This window comes from Myotis nattereri (genome assembly GCF_964212035.1).
Source record: "Myotis nattereri genome assembly, chromosome: 9".
Classification (NCBI taxonomy): Eukaryota; Metazoa; Chordata; class Mammalia; order Chiroptera; family Vespertilionidae; genus Myotis; species Myotis nattereri.
Window position 1 is genome coordinate 27,017,252 of NC_138084.1, and position 19,631 is coordinate 27,036,882.

Here is a 19,631-nt window from a genome sequence, read left to right on the forward strand (position 1 = left end):
CTACACCAGTTTAAAGGACTTGTCATCCATGAAATTTGGTATCCAACGAGGGTCCTGGAATGACTATAATTCTCCTTTATCTGTTATTTCGATCCTATTAATTTTTCCTTGTTTGTGGAGAGAGGAGATTGTTTTCAGTGCCTTTATACTTATCTGACTTAATCTATTCCCACCATACTTCATAGAAAGAGAAGGGCAACAGGTAGGCCAACCTCAAGTTTTTAAATGCAATTCTTTCAAAGGCAGCAAGCTGATGGAGCAAAAGTCAGTCACTAGAGTTACATGCCCATTTCAATAAAATGCATCAGTGAAAACTCAAATAATGTTTCAAAACCAACAGAGAGAGTTGGCATAAAATTCCCAAAATTCAGTATTGTGGCCAGCAAAGAATACACTCAAAAATTTTTATTACAGCACATTTAAAAAAATGCCTGTTTTTTTAAAAAGTGAAATAGTCACTAAACATTTCTTTAATACCACTCAATTCTAGAGAAGGGGAGGTAAGCAGTCACAGTTGTAATTTATCATCATTTAAAGACAAAATAGCTGATTGCCTAACTTTTCCAATATTTTACATGATGTAGACACAACCAAATAAGACATATTTATTTGTAGATCAAGACAAAGATTGCTGGTTCTTAATAACATGGCAGCCTTAGCATGCTGTCATCCTGCAGTTTCATACCTCAACAAGTCCCTGCAATATCCTAACAAAGATGACACATCCATAATGCACTCTGGCTGCTGATGGGATTAGCATATTCAGAGTAGAGGTGAGAAGTATGGCAGCTCCAAAAACCCTGAAAAACAAAAGAAGTTAATAGATCTAAATTTCTCTGGTTAAGTTAATCACAAGTACTTTTTAAAGTAGAATGTTTTTTTCTCTCAAAGAATGAAATACGTTCTGGACTTGATTGGCTCGAGCCATTGCAAACAGATTTGTGGACTAACTCGAAATGCTAGAAATACAAGAAATAAAAGAAGAATCTAATAAAACTGGTTATACTTACTTGTACTTATTGTCTTTGTAGATGTACTTACAAAGTACTGCAAATATTTAATGAATCAGTGAATATGTTTTTGGTCTGTATCTCCATCTACAATGGAAGCTGCTTAAAGGATAGAGTGTGTTTTCAGATACACTGTTATATCCCCAATACTAGGTGCCAGGCATATAGCAGATACTCACTGAAGAGCTATTGAAAAAATAATAAATGCCTAAATGGAGCTGTGCCTTACATTATACAACCATTGTTAACATCCTTAAATCAGTATATTCATAAAATTTTATGAATGATGTCATATTGTAAATGCCCCAAGAAATCACATGATCAAATCTCACAGCACGTTTTTGGTTTTTGCTTTTTAAAATATTTTTATTGATTTCAGAGCAGAAAGGAGAGGGAGAGAGAGAGAGAAACATCAATGATGAGAGAGAATCATTGATCGGCTCCCTCCTGCATGCCCCCTACTGGGGATTGAGCCTGCAACCTGGGCATGTGCCCTTGACCAGAATTGAACCCAGGACCCTTCAGTCCTCAGACCGATGCTCTATCCACTGAGCCAAACCGGCTAGGGCAGCACATTTTTTTATAATCAAAATAACTATTACTTAATATTTTTGTCTCAGTTTTTTTTTTTTTTGGTGTGTGTGTGTGTGTGTTTTGTTTTGTTTTGTTTTTGCATGTGGGTAGGTGGGGAGATGATGTTTGAGTAGCATCTCTAGATTTGCTGAAAATATGATGCTAGGCCTTTTATCCATCTACAAATAGAAAGTCCATTTCATCACAATACATTTTTTAATGTTCATACTAAAGCAAGAAAAACATCCCCCAACTGAGTGATTTTAGAAATATCCTCTTGCCTGGAGGTTTGTGACATATTATCTCTAATGAGCTTAGCTGTGTGTTCTATGCAAGTTTTCTTAAGGCGCACATTCAGCCTTTTACTCAGTCAAAATTTGGTTGCCTCAGAGAACCTCAGATTCTTCCAGGGGCACGTTGAAATGTGACTGTGAAAGGCTTGAGCTTCTGTAAGGAGCCTTGATCGTGATTCACCTGCTACTGAAATATGAATGACTTTATGAAGGGTTGAAGAAGGTAAGCTCCTTTTCCATGAATCAAAGACCTAGACCGAGCCAAATACTTTTGTTTACTTGATGCAGCCAAATAGCCCCTGTCCTCAGAGGTTTCTCTCCAGCGAGGTAAAAGGTGACTCAGGAGGTGAATGTCCTGTTCCATTTTCCCTCCGTTCTGTCCGCTGAGTAGATATCTTTGTGTTTGTGTCAAAACATAATTTATTTCCTAACTCTTTGACACCACATAGAAACTTTCTATTTCTAGAAATAACTCTTCCCATGAAAATGCCACACACCCAGTAATGTTAAACTTCTGCTAAATATAGATTTTTTTTTTCCAGAAAACAAATGCAAAAATCCCAGAACCTGTCTTGTAAAATAAGAATCTAAAATTATTATAAGAATTGCTTTTAAAGTATTTTAATCCTTAATTATTCTTTTTGAATTAAAAGAATTTTCACCTCTCTTAAGTCTACAATCTAAATGTTCTTGTGTGCCATCCCCAGAACACCTTGGGTCCTTTAGGGTTGAGAGGAAGTAGAGGGAAGGAAGTCTTTGGGGCCTGTTTGCTGGACCTGGTGTTAAACGGGGCGTGTTCCCAAAGGCCAGTGAGGCAAACATATCTTCCCACTTTTCTAGGAGTTTGAATGTGGTACCTGTGCAGCAGAAAAAATGAAGGTGGAAAGGACAGATGGCACAGGAGATCAGGCCACATGAGTAAGCTGTCTGGGTGCTGGCAGACCTGCGCTGTCTTTCTGAATATCCATCCCACTTTGTTCATTATCATTGATAATAGTGAAACTGACTGCTTAGGGCTTTAAGGATAAAGAGAACCAAAGCTACATAATGCTGCAGGATTCTTGAAAGTGTTTGTATGAGTTATGCATCCTCTCAATTCAGCCCTTTCAAAGAATTCTTGCAAACTGTCATCTATCAGCCAGATGCATTAGAATTCGCTGAGTGCTCATTAAAAATGTAGATGTCTCCCTCCACCCGCTCCTCCCCCCCAAAAAAGAAAATATCATTTCACATCGAAAGACAAAGAGAGGAAAGCAGTGTGTGTGTGTGTGTGTGTGTGTGTGTGTGTGTGTGTGTGTGTGTGTGTGTGTAGGCTCTATATTAATAAAGAGATTACCAAAATTGAGACCCACATAGTATGGCTGATACAGAAATCTTGGGAAAAGGAAAAGCTGTTGTTGAAAACCTGTGCCACATCCTGCCTGATGATAAACCTTCAGTGTGTTCCAAAGTGAGTTAGCTGTGGGATTCGCAGTCATACCCTTTTTTGATGAGCCATAGCCACAAACCCCGCACATATCAAGCCCACCCCACAAGGATTTTCCCGGAAGAGGTGACAGAAGCACTGGTGACTTGTCACTTCTATGGATTATATCCATTTTCCCGGGATCAATCAATCAATCTCCATTTGGGCAGTGGCTTGTCACTAACAGGGAACTAGTGTTCCGCACCCCAGGTGTGGCACTAATCCTCTCCTAGAGCGTCTGCAGGAATAGAGTGATTCAGGCTGTTTAATCTATTTAGTCTAATCAAATCCGTGCTCAGCCACCTCCCTTTGTCACATCCGATGCCCCCACTCCCATATTAAATAAGGACTACACGAGCACACCAGCCCTCGGGCTCCCTTGGTACATCATTAAGTTGTAAAAATGACTTCATCACTCATGACAGAGAAATTGGACAGCCCCAACAGTGGCATATGGCAGAGGGGAAATCATTCTACCAGCTGCCCACCTCTCTCCTCCCTCCCCTCCAGGGGCTGCCATTGTAGGATGTGGCCACAGGGGAAGATAGAGCTGGTAAGGGGTGAGAGGAGGGGAAAATGAAAGGCCAGAGAAGCTGAGAGAAGCTCATGTCAGCAAACCACCTGCAAGCCCTTAGGGACCCCTCTCCCTCTCCCTGCATCTATTCATCTTGTGGAAAGGGTATTTCTTTTGTCAGAAAAAGGAAGGCCTCTTCTGCATTGCCCTAGATACCTAACCTATAGGGCCCACAATGGGAAGGCAGCTAGATGTTTGATAGGCAGCTAGATGAGTGAGATAGAAATAGTCACCTCTGACCCTAAGAGACTGAATGACTACAAACTGTTTTTCCATTATAGCAGGATAGTGGTCCCTTGCAGCAGGCTTTATGTTTATGATCTGAATTATTGTCTCACACAAAAGGAATTTGCAAATGTTTCTCACAGGAAAGGTTAAGGAACCATAGCTTGCAATTTACTTCAATGTTGTAGAAAACAAGTAAAAGTACAGAGGAAAAAAGATGAGACATAATAGATATATATAGATGATAGAGATAGATAGATAGATGATAGAAAGATAGATAGATAGATAGATAGATAGATAGATAGATAGATAGATAAGAAGATAGGGTGTATTTGTATGTGCATGCGTATTTGGCGATAAGACTTAAGATTTCCAATAAATGCTTGTTCCAATAAATAAAACACACTTTTATTGTTTTATTTCTCTGAAGGAAAAAGAATAGCTCCAGCAAAACGGTTTCTTTCTGGGCTTAAAATATGAAGGTGTTGTGTTTAAAATATCTTTGTTTCTCTCTTTCTGAAAATCACTCTCAGCGGGGGATTTTTCATAATTAGGTTAGCGAGAATATTTAAAACATATCAAATTTTTTTATATAGATGCAAATGCACATTAATAAACAGTTTTAAAATCCATCCATTTGAATCTGTGCATGTGTAAGCCTAAGTTCTTCCCTCTTTTATATTAATAGTATGAATTAAATTGGGCCATTTGAAATCCCAAGGAAGAACCCTTCTTCTTTGACAAAAGGTCTAAACTCCCCCACTCCCCCAGACATGCTGGAACCCCTACAATCTTCCAGGAGCCCAAATTGCCACAGGGGCTGAGTAGGGAAGAAAAGTTCTAAATATCATGTTTTCCTCTCCAGATAATTATACTCTTTCTTTAAGTCATTATCAAGTTTGGATATTGTTGGATATTGCCTTTTGTAGAGCGAAGAACAGAATCGCTCATGTTGTGGCCAAATAGTTTGGGAGCCAGTACACACACACACACACACACACACACACACACACACACACACACAAATACAGTATGTTTCTCCTGCCACAAAAATCTAAGGATCCCGTGGGCCTACTAAAAGCTTCTCTCTCTAATTCACGGATTTCTGTCCAGGATTTGGGGCATGATAGATTGTAGGCACTGATTCAGAGAACAGATGGCTCAGCCTGCTGCTGAAAGTGAACTTGGAGATGAAGCCCATACCATCAGGCAGAGATGTTCAATTTCAAAGTAGCTGTGGCTGTGGGCATGTACTATGGGACATATGAGTTTTAGTCTCAATCTCTCTGTGACCTTGGGCCAGTCACCTCCTCCCTGATTCTCTATTTCCTTTCCTGGTCTGTAAAATGAGAGGATTGGATGTGATGGGACCTGTCCAGCTCTCATATGGGCTCTTTCTGGTTCAGGGAGTGAACTCTATGGGACAAACATATGCAACCCTCAGTCTCTTCAAATACAGAATTATTTTTCTTTAGCAAAAGTCAAGTTAGAAACCCAAGAGATACCCTGAAAGACAAAATGTTACAGTAGGAACTGAATCTTCTTTAAATAAAGAATGGGGCAAGGGAAAAAGAAATAGTAGCTTTCAAGAGAGTTTAACCTCCAGCCTGTGGATTTCTTAGTGCATTTACAATGCCTGGCTAGAATTCAGACATCGCATGCACTGGAGTACTAACACTCTCAATACTCTGGGCTGAAGATATTTTTTAGGACAGCTCTTTATGAGACATGATACTTCCGGTGAACAGTAATATGAATAGCGTGTAAAGGAAAACAACTTTAAAGGCAGAAATCTGATCTGAAAAAAGGCATTTTATCAAAATAAAAATAATCCTTTGCATTACTAATACTTAAGGCAAATTTAAACACAAGCAATGCTGAATGTTCATAAGAGCTTTTTTCTTTTAATGTCTTATCTGGATTTAAGATTTTATTAATAATGAATGACAACAGCAAACAATTATTGAGTGCCAGACCCTTCTAAGAATCTCACACATGTTCTCTTATTTAGCTGTCATGAAAACCATATCAGGTAGGTATTTTGGTGAGTCCCCGTTCACAGAAATAGAAACTGAGGCTTAAAGAGGTTACACAATGTGTAATGCCACTCAGTTATTAAATAGCGTATTTAGGAATCTGAACTTACACCGTTTGCTTTAGAACCTACATCCTAACCACTACGACGTGATCCTTTTCTTTTTAAGCCACAAACACTTTGTTGTGATGTTCATTTTGTTTGTTAACAAGGATCTATCATGGACCAGGCACTCTCTGAGATGTCAGGTATAGAGCAGTAAAAAGGACATGAACAAAAACACTTGCTTTGTCATGAAGCTTACTTACATTTTATTGGAGAAAGGCAGATATTAAAGAGAAAAATAAGTGAACTATTGGAATGGCAGGTGGCAATGAGCGCTATCTAAAACACTACAGCAGGGTTGGGAAATCCCGGACAGGAGCATATTAAGGGCAATTTTTAAATAGGGTTTAAGTAATATTGCCACCTTGAATAAAGAGGCAAGAATAGTCTGTGTGTATATAATACTATCCATTAGAAATGTCATGTTGGCCAAACTTCCTTTGGTAATTCTGACCTTCTTTGGTTATGCCCACTGCAAAATCCTGTTGTTTCTCACATGAAGTATTTGCCCAGCAAGGTTCCTCCTCATTCTCTCACTGCAAGGTACAAGCAGTCCTTAGCCATCACTGGAAGCTCCAGGCTGCATTGTTTAAAGGCCAAGTTAATTGTCCCCAACACCTTTCAATCACTATGTTAAATAGGTTCTCATCTGAAAACAATGCAGTTCTTGTGAGAAGTCTTTCTTTGACGCCCCACCCTAAGGCCCTCCATGGAGGTGACTAAATTCTCCTGACCAGGATGTGCACTAGCCCTTTAAGGAAAGACAAAGGAAAAAAAATGATGCATGTTTGAGTTTTCTCTTGGGAATTGAATTTTCTCTTCCAGGGACTCCCTCATTTCCTCCTCTCCATGAGCGGGAAGGCAAGAATGTTTAGAATTTGACCAGAAAAGAAGAACCAATAACCTGTATTCTGTCCTTTTGCTTCATCCTTAAAATAGAGGCACCAAACTATTGCTGTTTGTTTTTCATTGAGAACTGCCTGGAAGTGTAACCAGGAGCCCTTCTCTCTTGAGGTGCTGTCTCCACACACCTCAGTTCCTCTATTCTATTTCCACCCATCACAGTGATGGCAAACATTTTCCAAAGCAAGCTTCTTTCATGCCTGGAGGGAAAGGAGTCTGTGCCCAGTATCCCACCCGAGGGGAATTTTATTCTATTATTAAATGATCTCTAGGGAGAATCTTATTTATGGGCCTCAATACTTGTAGGTGGAAAACTGGTCTTGCTGTGCTGTTTTTACTGTGTTTATAACAGAAAACATACACTTTTCAACCCAATTCTAAAAATCTCTCAGATTTTGTGTTAAAACAAAACCAAACCCTTCTAAGATTAAATTCCATGTAGCAGGTACAAGACTAATTAGGCAGTCACCAAAATGTTAATAATAGGTGACTCTGGGTGATTAAATTATTTACAATTTTATTATCATTTCTTTTTTTATATATTTTTGTTTAGTATGTCATGCTTTTATAATTAGAAAATGGAATGTTACATATTTTTAAAACCTGTTTTCACAGGAAGTTTCAACTATATTTGTAATGTTTTGTTATATATTTTTTTAAATGTAACCAAGATCTCAAAATCCTAAGATATAACAAAGAGCTAGTCAATGATTTTTCCATCGGTTCATAATATTTTACAATGAACTTTTAGTTTTCTCAGTCTGGTAGAACACAAAACATTGCATGTGAAAATATTAAGTTCCTCTCCCTTTAATACCCATTTAAAGGTAAGGTGTATACAGATCCAAATAAAAATTTTAAAATTCAGAAAAATTTTCCTTTGTGGAAAAATGTACCAAATTAATGAGAACCTGAGTCAGTATTAGTCAATTCTTTGCTAAACATGACACAAATGATAGCAAATAGCTTGCAAAAAAAAAAAAAAAAAGCAACAACAATGACAAAAACTAATAGAAAAACCTGTTTATTGACCTCCCAGTCTTACAACCAGGAAAGCTGGGACATCCCTGGTGCTGCTTTCTTGGCAGGAAAATGTTAACACTGTAACGTTTGGCAAGCTGGAGGCTTTGCCTCTCAAAACACTTACAGGCACAGCCATTATATTTTCATTGCACATTACATTGAGTTCCCTGAATCATTTTTGGGTTTTGGTAAATTTTTTGTATATTTATCCCCTAAAGTGAAAATATTTCATGTATGTATTTGGAGTATCTTTCTGGGGAAGTTTAGTTTGTTTTAGAAAATATTTTATAGGACAAAAAGAAAGATTCAAAACACAACATGTTAGGGATATGAAAGCCAAAAATGTAACAAGTTCATTACCAGTAATATTTAAGGGAATATTTCCTTAGCTTAGTCTAATATAATTTTTCTTTGATTTATCCCATTTAAAAATTGAGTCCTCTACACAGTTGATGCTTTTCATTTTAAACTGATTCCTTAAAAAAAAAAAAAAGAATATTTGTCTCTTGTTGGGTCTAAGTGCTAGCCATCCATAATCTCAGAGTAAAAACAATATTCAAAGGGCACTATTCTTAATCAATTGCATTGTCCTCTTAACATTTTGAAGGATCGTCCCAAAATATTCACCATAGAATCATTAAGTCTAAAATAAATTTCCAAGAATTCCTTCCTAGGCCTTGGAAAGGACTGGAAAATCTTGGGAAGGAAGGCACGGCTAGGAATGGGACTATAGGTAAAAAAAAGGTACTGGACTATTTCCCTGAGAGATGAAGAGGGGCCAGTTTACAAAAGCAGAGGAGATCAGACTAGAGAGGTGCCCGATTCTAGACTACTCGCCACCTTTGGGGGGAAGAAGGGGAGTAGTCATAGGTACAGGGTCTGATGGAAGACCCAAGTCTCTGTGCAGCATTACCTGGACGGGCGAGTATTCTTTATCAGTTCAACAATTCAGATTTAAAGAGCCCTTCCTTTTATTTGTCATCATTCACACAGTGAAGGAAATGAAGCCGTCTCTCACCCTCGGGTAGCTGGGTTCTTTGATACCCCCACCCCACCAGTTCCTATGCCCCGGATTTGGGGTGCCTCTCCAGGTGGCGCTTGGGGCAGTCCCGGGGCTGACACTAAGGCCTGGGCTCGCAGCCACCGCGCAGCCACCGCTGGAGGCCGCAGGCCGCAGGTGGCGCCGCTTCCACCCCGCCCCTGCTCCGCGGAGCTCATTAACAGGTGGAATCTCCCCCAGTCCCCTCCTCCCCGGAGCCTGAAATCCCGCCTGCCTCCATAGAAACAAATCCTTCAGACCTTGAGCCCCATCTGGGCGGGCGCCCCGACCCGGCTTTCCACCACCCTGCCGGGAGGTCAGCGCCTAAAGGAGCCGGGGCCGCGGGGGGACGAGCCGGGGAGAGCACGGCGCGTGACGCCCCCACCCCTGTGTGCATCTGGCCTCGCTGTCCCAGCTCCGTCTGCTCGCCCCCAGGCCTCAGCTCCCTCCAGGCCTTAAGGCACTGCCGTCGACTATTTTGCGAAGGGCGGATTCAGACTGGGCGCAGAGGAAGCGACAACGTGCGCCCTCCCCGGAGACCCCAAATCCTTTAGGGCGCCTTTATTCTGGAAGGAGGCCCCAGCAATTCCTGCTCCGAGAGGAGGGTGCCAGGGAATTAGGAGACCTGGCCCAGGAGTTCCCAACCCCCGCGGGGCGGTGGTCCCTGCCCCGAGTCTGCCCTTCTCTGGGTTCCACCACCCCGACCCGAGCCGGGCCCGCTGGGCGCGTTACCTGTTGGCCGCCAGCCGAGACGCGATGTAGCCGCCAGGAATCTGGGTGATGATGTAGCCCCAAAAGAAGGAACCGTGGATCATCCCCACGGTTTCCGGGTCCCAGTTGAATTTGGCTTTCTATGGGAGGAGGAAAAAAAAATTAAATAAAATTTAATTTACAAAACTGGGGTGGAGGGAAAGGGTAGAGTCAGCGCCTGGGCTGAGGGTCACTTTCCGTGGTTCGCCAGCCGAAGAGCCCCCGTTCCCGGGCACTCTCTGCATTCGGGGCGTCTGGGTGACTTGATTTCGTTTCTTAACAAAACAGAACCAATACCTTCTTATAGAGAGGAAATGTCTCTTTTTAACGGAAAACCCGTGCTCATTTGCAACGTTATTGTGATGAATAGAAAAACTAGACTCCCTAGCTTTGCTCTTGGAACAATGTCAGGTGGGTGGAAACTCCTGGACGAGTGGGGAACGCTTAGGGCTCCGGTTTGGGAAATGGGACTTCCCAGGAAGAGATTCCGTTAGCCCGCTGGGGATAGCGACCCTGCCTGGGCGCATTGATTAGACGCCAGCCAGTGCGGACCCTAGTGGAATGGCTTGGAGAACGGAATCCAATCCAGGAAATTTTGGGGAAGGAAAGTGGGAAACTTGGGGTGGAAGGTGCGGAGGCCCGTTGGAGGAGTTAGGAAGGAGGATGGTCCCAGCAAAAGGGGGATAGGCCCGGGCAGGAAGGACTAAGAGTCGCCCTGGGGATTTGGGGAGTCAGTGGAGAGCGAGCTGTTGCTCAGGGGTAGGTCAGGAGAGCTCAGAGGGGTGTGCCTGAGGGTCAGGGCCCAGCTCTGCCTTCGCCTGAGCAACTGGGGCCCCCTTTCTTCCTTGGAATAACATTCTGAAGCCGAGCGCACTTTGCAGGGTCTCCGGGAATCCCCAGGGCCGGTCAGCGCTCACCGCTTCCCCTCCAGAGCGAGCGCCAAATGAATCCTCCCAACCCTCGCCAGGTTTACGGTGGCCGCTCAAATCCCTAAACTGGAAATACAGACCCACTGGTTCCTGCGACCGTGACATTGACCCTTCTCTCCCTAGGGGTCACACACACACTGTACGGGAAGAGAATTGGATTCCAGAGACCCCAAGTTGCCCTGGGTGGCATCCCCTCTCCTCTCCCCGCTAGCCACGCGGATCTGCTTTGCTTTTCGGTTTTGTTTCATTTTCATTATGAAAAATGTTTGGAGGAATTCGGCAGGAAATTATAACTGATATGCTGCTCCATTCCTTCGAGTAAAAGAAAAATACTTTGATTTTAGAGTCTGCGGATATGACTAAACCCCAGCTTCTTGCATGAAGCTACTCTTCTCAAAAACCTAGTGAGCTAAAACAAATAATAATAATAATAATAATAATAATAATAATAATAAGCCTAGTGAGCTACACGCGCGTTTCCATTTTGCAGGTGAGAAAAGGAAGGCCCAGAGGGCAGAAGCCACTTGCTTCAGGAGCAAAAATGGCAGGTGATGATGATCCCAGAGGGTCCATCCTGGAAGGGCGGTCTTAGAAGGGCCCTAGAAGGGCCGAGGGGCACCCAGGCCTTCCGTGTGTGTGTGTGTGTGTGTGTGTGTGTGTGTGTGTGTGTGTGTTGGGGGAGGGGAGGGGCGTAACCGGGCTCTAACAGGGGCTGTGGGTTAGCGCAGCCGCGCGGCCGGCTGTCGCCCACCTCCTTGATGACCTTGCCCCCTCGGTGGATGGTGCTGTTGTTGACCATGTCCACGATGGCCACGCCCAGGTTGCAGCGGATGCCGAAGGAGATGCAGAAGCCCAGGCCACTCATGATGGCGATGATGTAGCGGCGCGGCAGGCCGAAGCACGTGCAGTCGCACAGCGGCGCCTTCTTCTCAGGCACCTCCAGGGGCTTCCCATCCTCCGTCAGCTCGATGGTCTCCCCGGTCTCCTGCTTCTTCTCCAGCACCCTGTGCGGCAGAGCAGGGGGGCGGGGAGGCAAGGACGCCTCCGGTTAGGCACCCCAGGCGCCCTCCTGTCCCCAATTCCCAGGACCCGGCAGGGCTGAGGGGAGCGGCGCTGACCCACTCCCCGTCCCTCCGGGATGAGCGTGCTCCGGCCTCTCCAGCCTCTGCCGGTCCCCTCCCCCCGGAGCCACCCCCACAGCACCTGGATTCACATGCACAGGCCGCTTGGGCCTAACTTTTTTGCGGGGTCTGCAGTTTATGAGGATTACCCCAAAGGCGGCTTCTGAGCGCCTTCTGAGCAACTGTGTGGGCGCCTCCCAGCCGCGGTTAGTGCTTTCCCCGGGATTTTTTATCCAGCTGCCCCCCACCCCCCCAGGCCCCGCACCCGTCCTACCCCTTCCTTCCCAGACAAGTAGCTTTCCGGGATGGGGACCCCGCGATCCCGCCCACAAAGGAGCCCGGGGCCTCCGGGGACTAAGGCCTCTCGGGTGCGGGGCCCACGCGGCAGTGGTCTGTGAATGAGCCGCGCACTCTCGGGCCCCTTCCCCCAGCCCCAGGTGCCAATCCAGTGTTTTCTCTCCGGTTACACATTTTTTCCTTGTTACTGGAGTTGGAAACAAAGGCCTCCGCAACATATGGCCGACACCTAAGCCTCCTACTGCCAGAACATGAATAATTAATTCTTCACAATCTTGCGTCATTACTATCTCGGTTACAAACACCGAAAAAAATGTCACCGGCCCATTTCCAAAGGTTTGAAATGCGACTCCCAGGTATACAAACGTGCCCCCAAATCAACTCTGGGAGGATGTTCCATACCCGGGTAGAAGGTCTCACATTTAGTTTTTGTTCTGCGTTTCTTTTTTAAAAAAAATCAGTGTAGCATCTCACCAGATTCCACCCGTCTGATTCCTTTTAGGGTTTTGTCCTTGGGGGGGAGGGGGGAGGGAAAAGCTGAGGGGCAGAAAGCTTTTGCTAAAAGCCGATAGTGTTGTTCTAGTCCATCATTTAACTGTGAAATGTCTGTTTTAAAAAAAGCATGTGAACGGTTACGTCGCCATGGACCCTTGAGGTGAATACTCTTAATATTTAAACAAAGAACCTCCCCGTTTAAAATGGGCAGGTATTTCCAATCTACCATATAATGGCCTTTTATGCGTGCCCTTTAAATGATATATCCAGACACAATTGTTGTCATACACACGGGTAAAGCAAATGAAATTTTAATATCAATTCCAAGAATGCATGGCTTGGGAGATGGCTGTCAAGCAATCTGAGGCTAGTAGGGAAAAAAAAGTCATATTTCCAAATTCTGTAAGTAACACCTGGGAATAGGTCACAAACATATTGTTGGTTCTGTTTGTTTATTCCTAAAGTCCAATCCCAATTGTAGAACATAGGGCAACAGATACTGGGAGAAAAAAAAAAGGGAACTAATGGGATTTTATTTATTTATTTCACTTTGGCTTTCTATACTCATAATGCAAAGTCCAGCTCTGCACCTGAACTCCCCACCTGATGGCAGTTGGGCTGGAGAGCAGCTCTTTCCCAGGCCGCTGCGGGACTGCAGGGCCCTTGCGGTATGCACTGCCGCATAGGTGCATGACCGAGCCTGCAGGAAGCCCACCAGAACCAAAGAGATTTGGAACGTGGGGAGGCACATTGGTCAATTTCTTTACATTTCCTATACATTTCCAAAGGCTTCCGTTTCCCAAATGTGAACATTAGCGCTCTCTTGTACTCATTTATCCTTTCATTCCTGCCCTCTCTTCTTGATTTGGCTCATATTAAGAAAGGGTGTAGTCATTCAGCATCTTGAAAGGGTATAAAGTGGTAGAATTGGCAGCATAATTGGTGCAATGACTATAGGGAGGATGAAATTATTTTTAAAAAATTTCCAGTACTTTCAAAGTCATTTAACTGGTTATTGTTACGGTTTTTCTTATAAGTAATGTGATCTTTCCCATACAAAAAATAGACTTCTATGCGAGGTCAAATAATAAACACATACACTGCTCTGGGTTCAGAGAGAAGAACTGCTTTCGCTATCAATTATTGATATGTTTTGATTCTTCTTCCTTCTTTAAAGAAGGATAATTCCACTGGGGGATTCGCTACTCAAGTGGTTTTAAAGCTACAATCTAAATTTCTTTTTTTGCCATTACTCTTTGGAATTTCTTGATTCATTTTTAAAGGGTTGTATTTTTTATTCATTTGTCTGCATAAAATTTTTTTTAACTTGGTGTCACTATAAGCACCAAAAGAAAGGGTTTTTTTTTGTTTGTTTGTTTTTTGGGTTTTTTTTGAACAGGTACTGGTCATTTTTCAATTGTAAAGAGGATAAATCCTGGGCAGGAAAGGATGAGAATCTGCAGGTACAGAAACAAAAATCACACACACACACATACACAAAGCAGACAGGTTCATTTAGTGCAACATTCCTGAATAAACAAGCAGGTTTCCAGAGTAGCCCCGCTCCAGCAATGAGCAAGAAAAAAAGACTTTCCGATCATATTACAATCTCTCTAAGCAACCTAAGCAACGGGGGTTTGCGGAAATAGCCCTGCAGATTTTTTGCATGCCGAGCCCCAGGCAAATATGGGTTTGCTTTCTCTTACCTGTAGATCTGGCCGAGGGATTTTCCAGCAAGATTCTTTAGCCCCTCTTTTCCTGGGGTCAAAACCCTTTGTTTTACGGATTCCATTCTTGCAAAGACTGGTGCAGGGCTCTTGCCAGGTTTAAATAGTGATCGCTATAGAAGGAGAGAATTGCGCATATTGTCTTAACCCCTTAAGGTAGTTGTGGGTTTTTTTCTTCTCAGCGGAATGGTATTGATGTGCCTCCAGCAAGAGTGCGAGTGAGCAAGGAGAGGGAGAGTGAGAACAGAATACAACAGAATAGCTGCATGCAACCCACGGGTTTCCTAATAGGAGAGTTGGTAGACACAATCAGAAAGTCTCATTGGAAGGGGAGGTTCCGGTGGCAAAGGGCGCATGGTATTTGGGCGGGCGCTGATGAGTTCTTGTCCTGGAAGTCAGTCCACTGAAAAACAATTTAAATTCCTGGTGCTGAAGCCTTATTGCTGTCCAATCTTCTGGCTTTTTAAACGGAAAGGTGGAACTATCCCAGAACCCTTGTGTAAGGACAAAGGCAAAATAAAAGCACTTGGTAAAAATATGTGTATTTGCTATGAGGAGCAGAGAGCTTTCAAAACTCATGGGAGCATCTTAGGTCTCAGGTGAGCAATGCTGCTATTCGTTTTGTCTCCTTGCCTATGATCTCCTCCCACCACACCGGCGCAACTCTGCTCTGCGGTAGAGTCGAATTAAGATGGAGAAAGCTCACTGCTCTTTGAGGACGTGAGTCAATAAGAGACTCACAGTTCTTCTGATTTGGGCAGCTTCAGGGAAGATTTTTTTTCAGCCCAGCTGACAGCGCCGCCGTCGCAGCGCCTTCGGGGGCGCGGCTGGGCAGAATGTTTCAGCACCACGGACAGAGTTCCAGGAAATGAGGATGCTTCTTTTGGCTGACCAGATTGCCAACTTTCTAGGGGAGCTGGGCGGGTCGCCCTGAACAAGAAGCCTTCTGGGGATCTTCAGACACGGATGCTATGGAGACCAAGTGGGAAGATGTCATCATCGCCCTAGTTTGCAGGAAGAATGGTGCATTTGGCGCTGCAAGGGAGGAAGACTATAAAAAATTGACAAGTGACTTTTCTAATCTACATTTTGCTCAGCACGCTGACACCAAATCTGTTTGTTGTAAGGAAGGAAGATAACAATATATTTTACTTAAGTTTGTGGTATTCTGGGGGCACCTGGGATCCGTTGGTTTAAAATATATGTACAGAAAATGCATAATTATATTGCTCCTGCTTTTTGTTTTAACCCCCGATAGGAAGGAAGGAAGGAAGGAAGGAAGGAAGGAAGGAAGGAAGGAAGGAAGGAAGGAAAGAAGGAAGGAAGGAAGGAAGGAAGGGAGGGAGGGAGGGAGGGAGGGAGGGAGGAAGGAAGGAAGGAAGGAAGGAAGGAAAGAAGGAAGGAAAGAAGGAAGGAAAGAAGGAAGGAAGGAAGGAAGAGGGAGAAGTGGGAGGGAGAGAGAAAGGTAAAGGAGAGAAAGAAAGAGAAAGAAAAGAATACCTGCAACCTCAATGACCTTGGTTAAATAAAACACAGGTAGTTTAATATATATTCCTTGGAATTTTATGATTCTTCACTTAATTCACAGCACACCACTGAGATATCAATATACTGATGAAATTTGTGGCCATACATTGTGCTTGTCAATAAATAATTACTAATGATATTTTCAAGATTTATTTTAAGTTACATATATTCCTTTAAAATATGATTTTTGTCTCATTTTCTCCTAAAGCAGAATTATAGAAATTCATGTAAGACTTGTTTTCACATATATAGGTAGAACATCAATGAATCTATTTCATTAAGTAAAGCAAGAAAACTATGCTAACTTGATGTTAATTATTAATGCATTTGACATGAATCACAATCCTCTTAGATGCAATTCAGGCAAACGATTACAAAACAGTTTGTCCTTAAACCACATTCTCAAGGTTGAGATATTTGGATTTTATTTAAACCAACAGGGGGAGTAGATTTTTCTTAGGGATCCTGGGACCAAATCTCAGAAGTATGAATCTAAATACAGAATCATGGAAGAATCTTCCCTGAACAGGCCAAATAATACAACGGATATTAATACACAGAATGGATAGCTGAAAAACAATGTAAAAAATAGCTAATACTATCTACCATTATTAAATCTGATAGTCATCATATAAATATGTATTAAATATATATCTTCTATAAAATAAGAAATCATATTTCTAAAGCTATGGAATGCCTGAAAAAAGTATCTATCCCCAATGGTGATTAAGAATGAGGAGGGGAAAAAACCTAACCCAACATTAAACTACCTCCTTCCAAACAAAAGATTCAAGCTAGTCAGGACATGACTCATCGAGGTGCTTTTCAAATTGCCTGTTTTCCAAATCATTAGTGATCAAATTCATTACATGTATCCCTAAAATCATTTAGGGACATCCATGATTTTGAAATTCTGGAAAGTTATGCAATAAATAGAGGTTAAATATATGTGGAGTTTAGATGGTGATAAAAAATAATTCTCCTAAGTGCACTGAGAATGTCTAGAGATCTAAACCACCCAACTGCTAAGTCTGCACTATATATAGCTCACAGGACACCAAACAATACAAATCCAGCATGAAAGCATTGTTTTGTAGAGTAAAATAATTACATTCACCTTTATTGAAATAAATGTCATCTGGATCTTTCCTCCATTCTCTCAATAACTGGGTGGGTGCTTGAATAAGAATTACTGCTGATATTGATGTATTCATTCCGAAACTATTCATTTAGTGCCTAGCATTGCACTAGAGTCTGAGAATGTCCCCTGAAAGATTTCACAAGCTAGATGGGGAAACAGACAAATTACAAATAGTTATGGATAAAATTGGACGAGAAACCCAGCCTTGGAGTAAAAGTACACTGGAAAGATTTTAGGGGGTGATGTTTCCTTGTCTGTCTTAAGAGAAACTTAGCCCTAGGAAGGTGAAGGCAGCCTTGTGGAACTGAGTGGGGGAGAGGTGGGGAAAGCATCTCCACCAGAGGGGACATTTTGAGCAAAGTCACAAACAAATGGAAAATGCTGTGTGCGGAAAATTACAAGAATTGTTACTAGGCCACCTGAGACCAAAGAATGCCATTTAGGCTATTCTGAAATTAATAGCTACTCCCGATATAAGAGACATATATTCAGACACTGCTTACCAACTCAACAAATTTTCTTCAACTGTGGTTCCAAAATCCAAACACTGAACATGCACTTTTGTGATTTTAAGTTCATCAGATGTATCTTTATGAAAGGAAATATTAGTGGTTATACATTTGGTATTGATATAGTGATATTGAAAAAGCCTTTCCTTCTCTGGACACTCTCCCTTATCCCTAATATCTTCCATTCAATGTTAACAGTGCTTTCATTTGGATTAGTAGACACCTCTTCCTATAGGAGAATTATCCCCTCTTCCCAAGCGCTCTTTTATTGTTTTTGTTAATCCTCACTCGAGGATATTTTTCCATTGATTTTAGGAAGAGTGGAAGGGAGAGGGAGAGACAGAGAGAAACAGAAATATGAGAGTGACACATTGATTGATTGCTTCCTGCAGGTGCCTGGGCCAGGGCCGGTGATCAAGCCTGAAACCAAAATATGTGCCCTTGACCAGAATCAAACTCATGACCCTTCAGTCTGCAGGCTGACGCTCTATCCACTGAGCCAAACCAGCTAAGGCTTTTCCCAAGCACTCTTAAAAATAAAAGGAGAAGTTTCACTGACTGCAACTAATAAGTGTAGCATATTAATGTTTACAAGTGACTTTCACTTACGTGATTTCACTTATTCCTTATAAGTATTCTTCGGAATAAACTAGTTTTATTCTAATTTTACTGAGGAAGAAAATGAATTTTAATGAATTGCCTGAAGTCATGAAACCAGTGATGAAGAAGCAGCATGTGTTGAGTAGTTTCTCACCATTTAAGATCTTGTTAAAATACAGATTCTGATTCATCAGATCCACAGTGGAGCCCAAGATTCAGCTATTCTAATAAGTTTCCAGGGCCGCTTGCCCGTGGATCGCACTTTGAATATCAGCAGTGTAAAGTATGAAATGTGAAACCAGCTGACCTGGATTTGGGTCCTGACTTTGCTGATTATCATCCCTGTGACTTTGAATCAATCACTGAACTTGAATAAACTTCAGTTTCGTAATTCATACAAATTTATTCTGGTAGTAAGTGATCTCTAGCATCACTTCCACTTGTAAAATTCTATGACTTTTTCATTAATTTCTTCATTGATATAACACCATGTTTTCTTTGTTCCTTTTACCCCAAGATTTTATTATTGTATATGGTTATAACCATTTTCTAAATGGTTAATAATGAACAGAGAAAATTGCCAATAATAAAGAGAAATGTGCTCCTTTCTCAAAGTTCAATCTTCTTATATATTTAAAGAAAGTAAATTTATTGTTTGTTGTACCATGAGTAGATGTAAAGTTTTATATGCAATTGTTTAAATAATTGCTTCCTAGTATTCTTTGAATTTCACATAAGATATTACCTAATAGCTCTGTAATGGGCTTTCATTTATGTCCTTGTGTGAAGAAATACTTTGGAGAGATGATTTAAATATCTTGTAAATGTTGCCCTCTGGTGGAAGGCTACATTATTATTATAGGAGCAATTGTAGTACTTAATTATGTAATTAAAACTACTATTTTCTTTCTTCTCCTCATCCTTCTCCCCCTCATCCTTTTTTTTATTTTTTTATAATCCCCTCATCCTTATTTATGAGACTTGAATAATTAAAATATACAATATATCTAAAATGTAAAATATTTTTTGTGAGCAATATATTTGCTATTGCCTGACCAAGTACTAAATGTCTTTTAGAAATAACTTCTTTTTTTATGAAAATCCCTCAGTTAACCAAAGAGTTATTATATGAAACTTCACTCCATTAAGGAGATTTACAAATGGCATAGAAATAATGTGGAAAATGGGTTAAGGTTTCTAATCACAGTAGAATAAATTGTGATAATTATATGATTATTTCAAAATTGTAATATGTTTGGTAAGTTTTCACTGAGTGTGTGTATGTATATA

General features: G+C 41.9%; 1 protein-coding gene across 1 annotated transcript in view; it reads right to left on the reverse strand.

Annotated features, from left to right (window-relative positions):
* SLC17A6 (solute carrier family 17 member 6) overlaps window positions 1-14,954 on the reverse strand; it is a 30,845-nt gene extending 15,891 nt beyond the window's left edge. Inside the window, exons 1-4 of the mRNA XM_081100396.1 lie at window positions 14,544-14,954; window positions 11,676-11,928; window positions 9,978-10,096; window positions 686-800 (exon numbers count right to left, since the gene is read on the reverse strand). Coding sequence (XP_080956522.1) covers window positions 686-800; window positions 9,978-10,096; window positions 11,676-11,928; window positions 14,544-14,629 — 573 coding nt within the window. The 5' untranslated portion in view covers window positions 14,630-14,954. The remainder of the gene's footprint in view (window positions 1-685; window positions 801-9,977; window positions 10,097-11,675; window positions 11,929-14,543) is intronic.
* Between the last annotated feature and the right edge of the window lie 4,677 nt (window positions 14,955-19,631).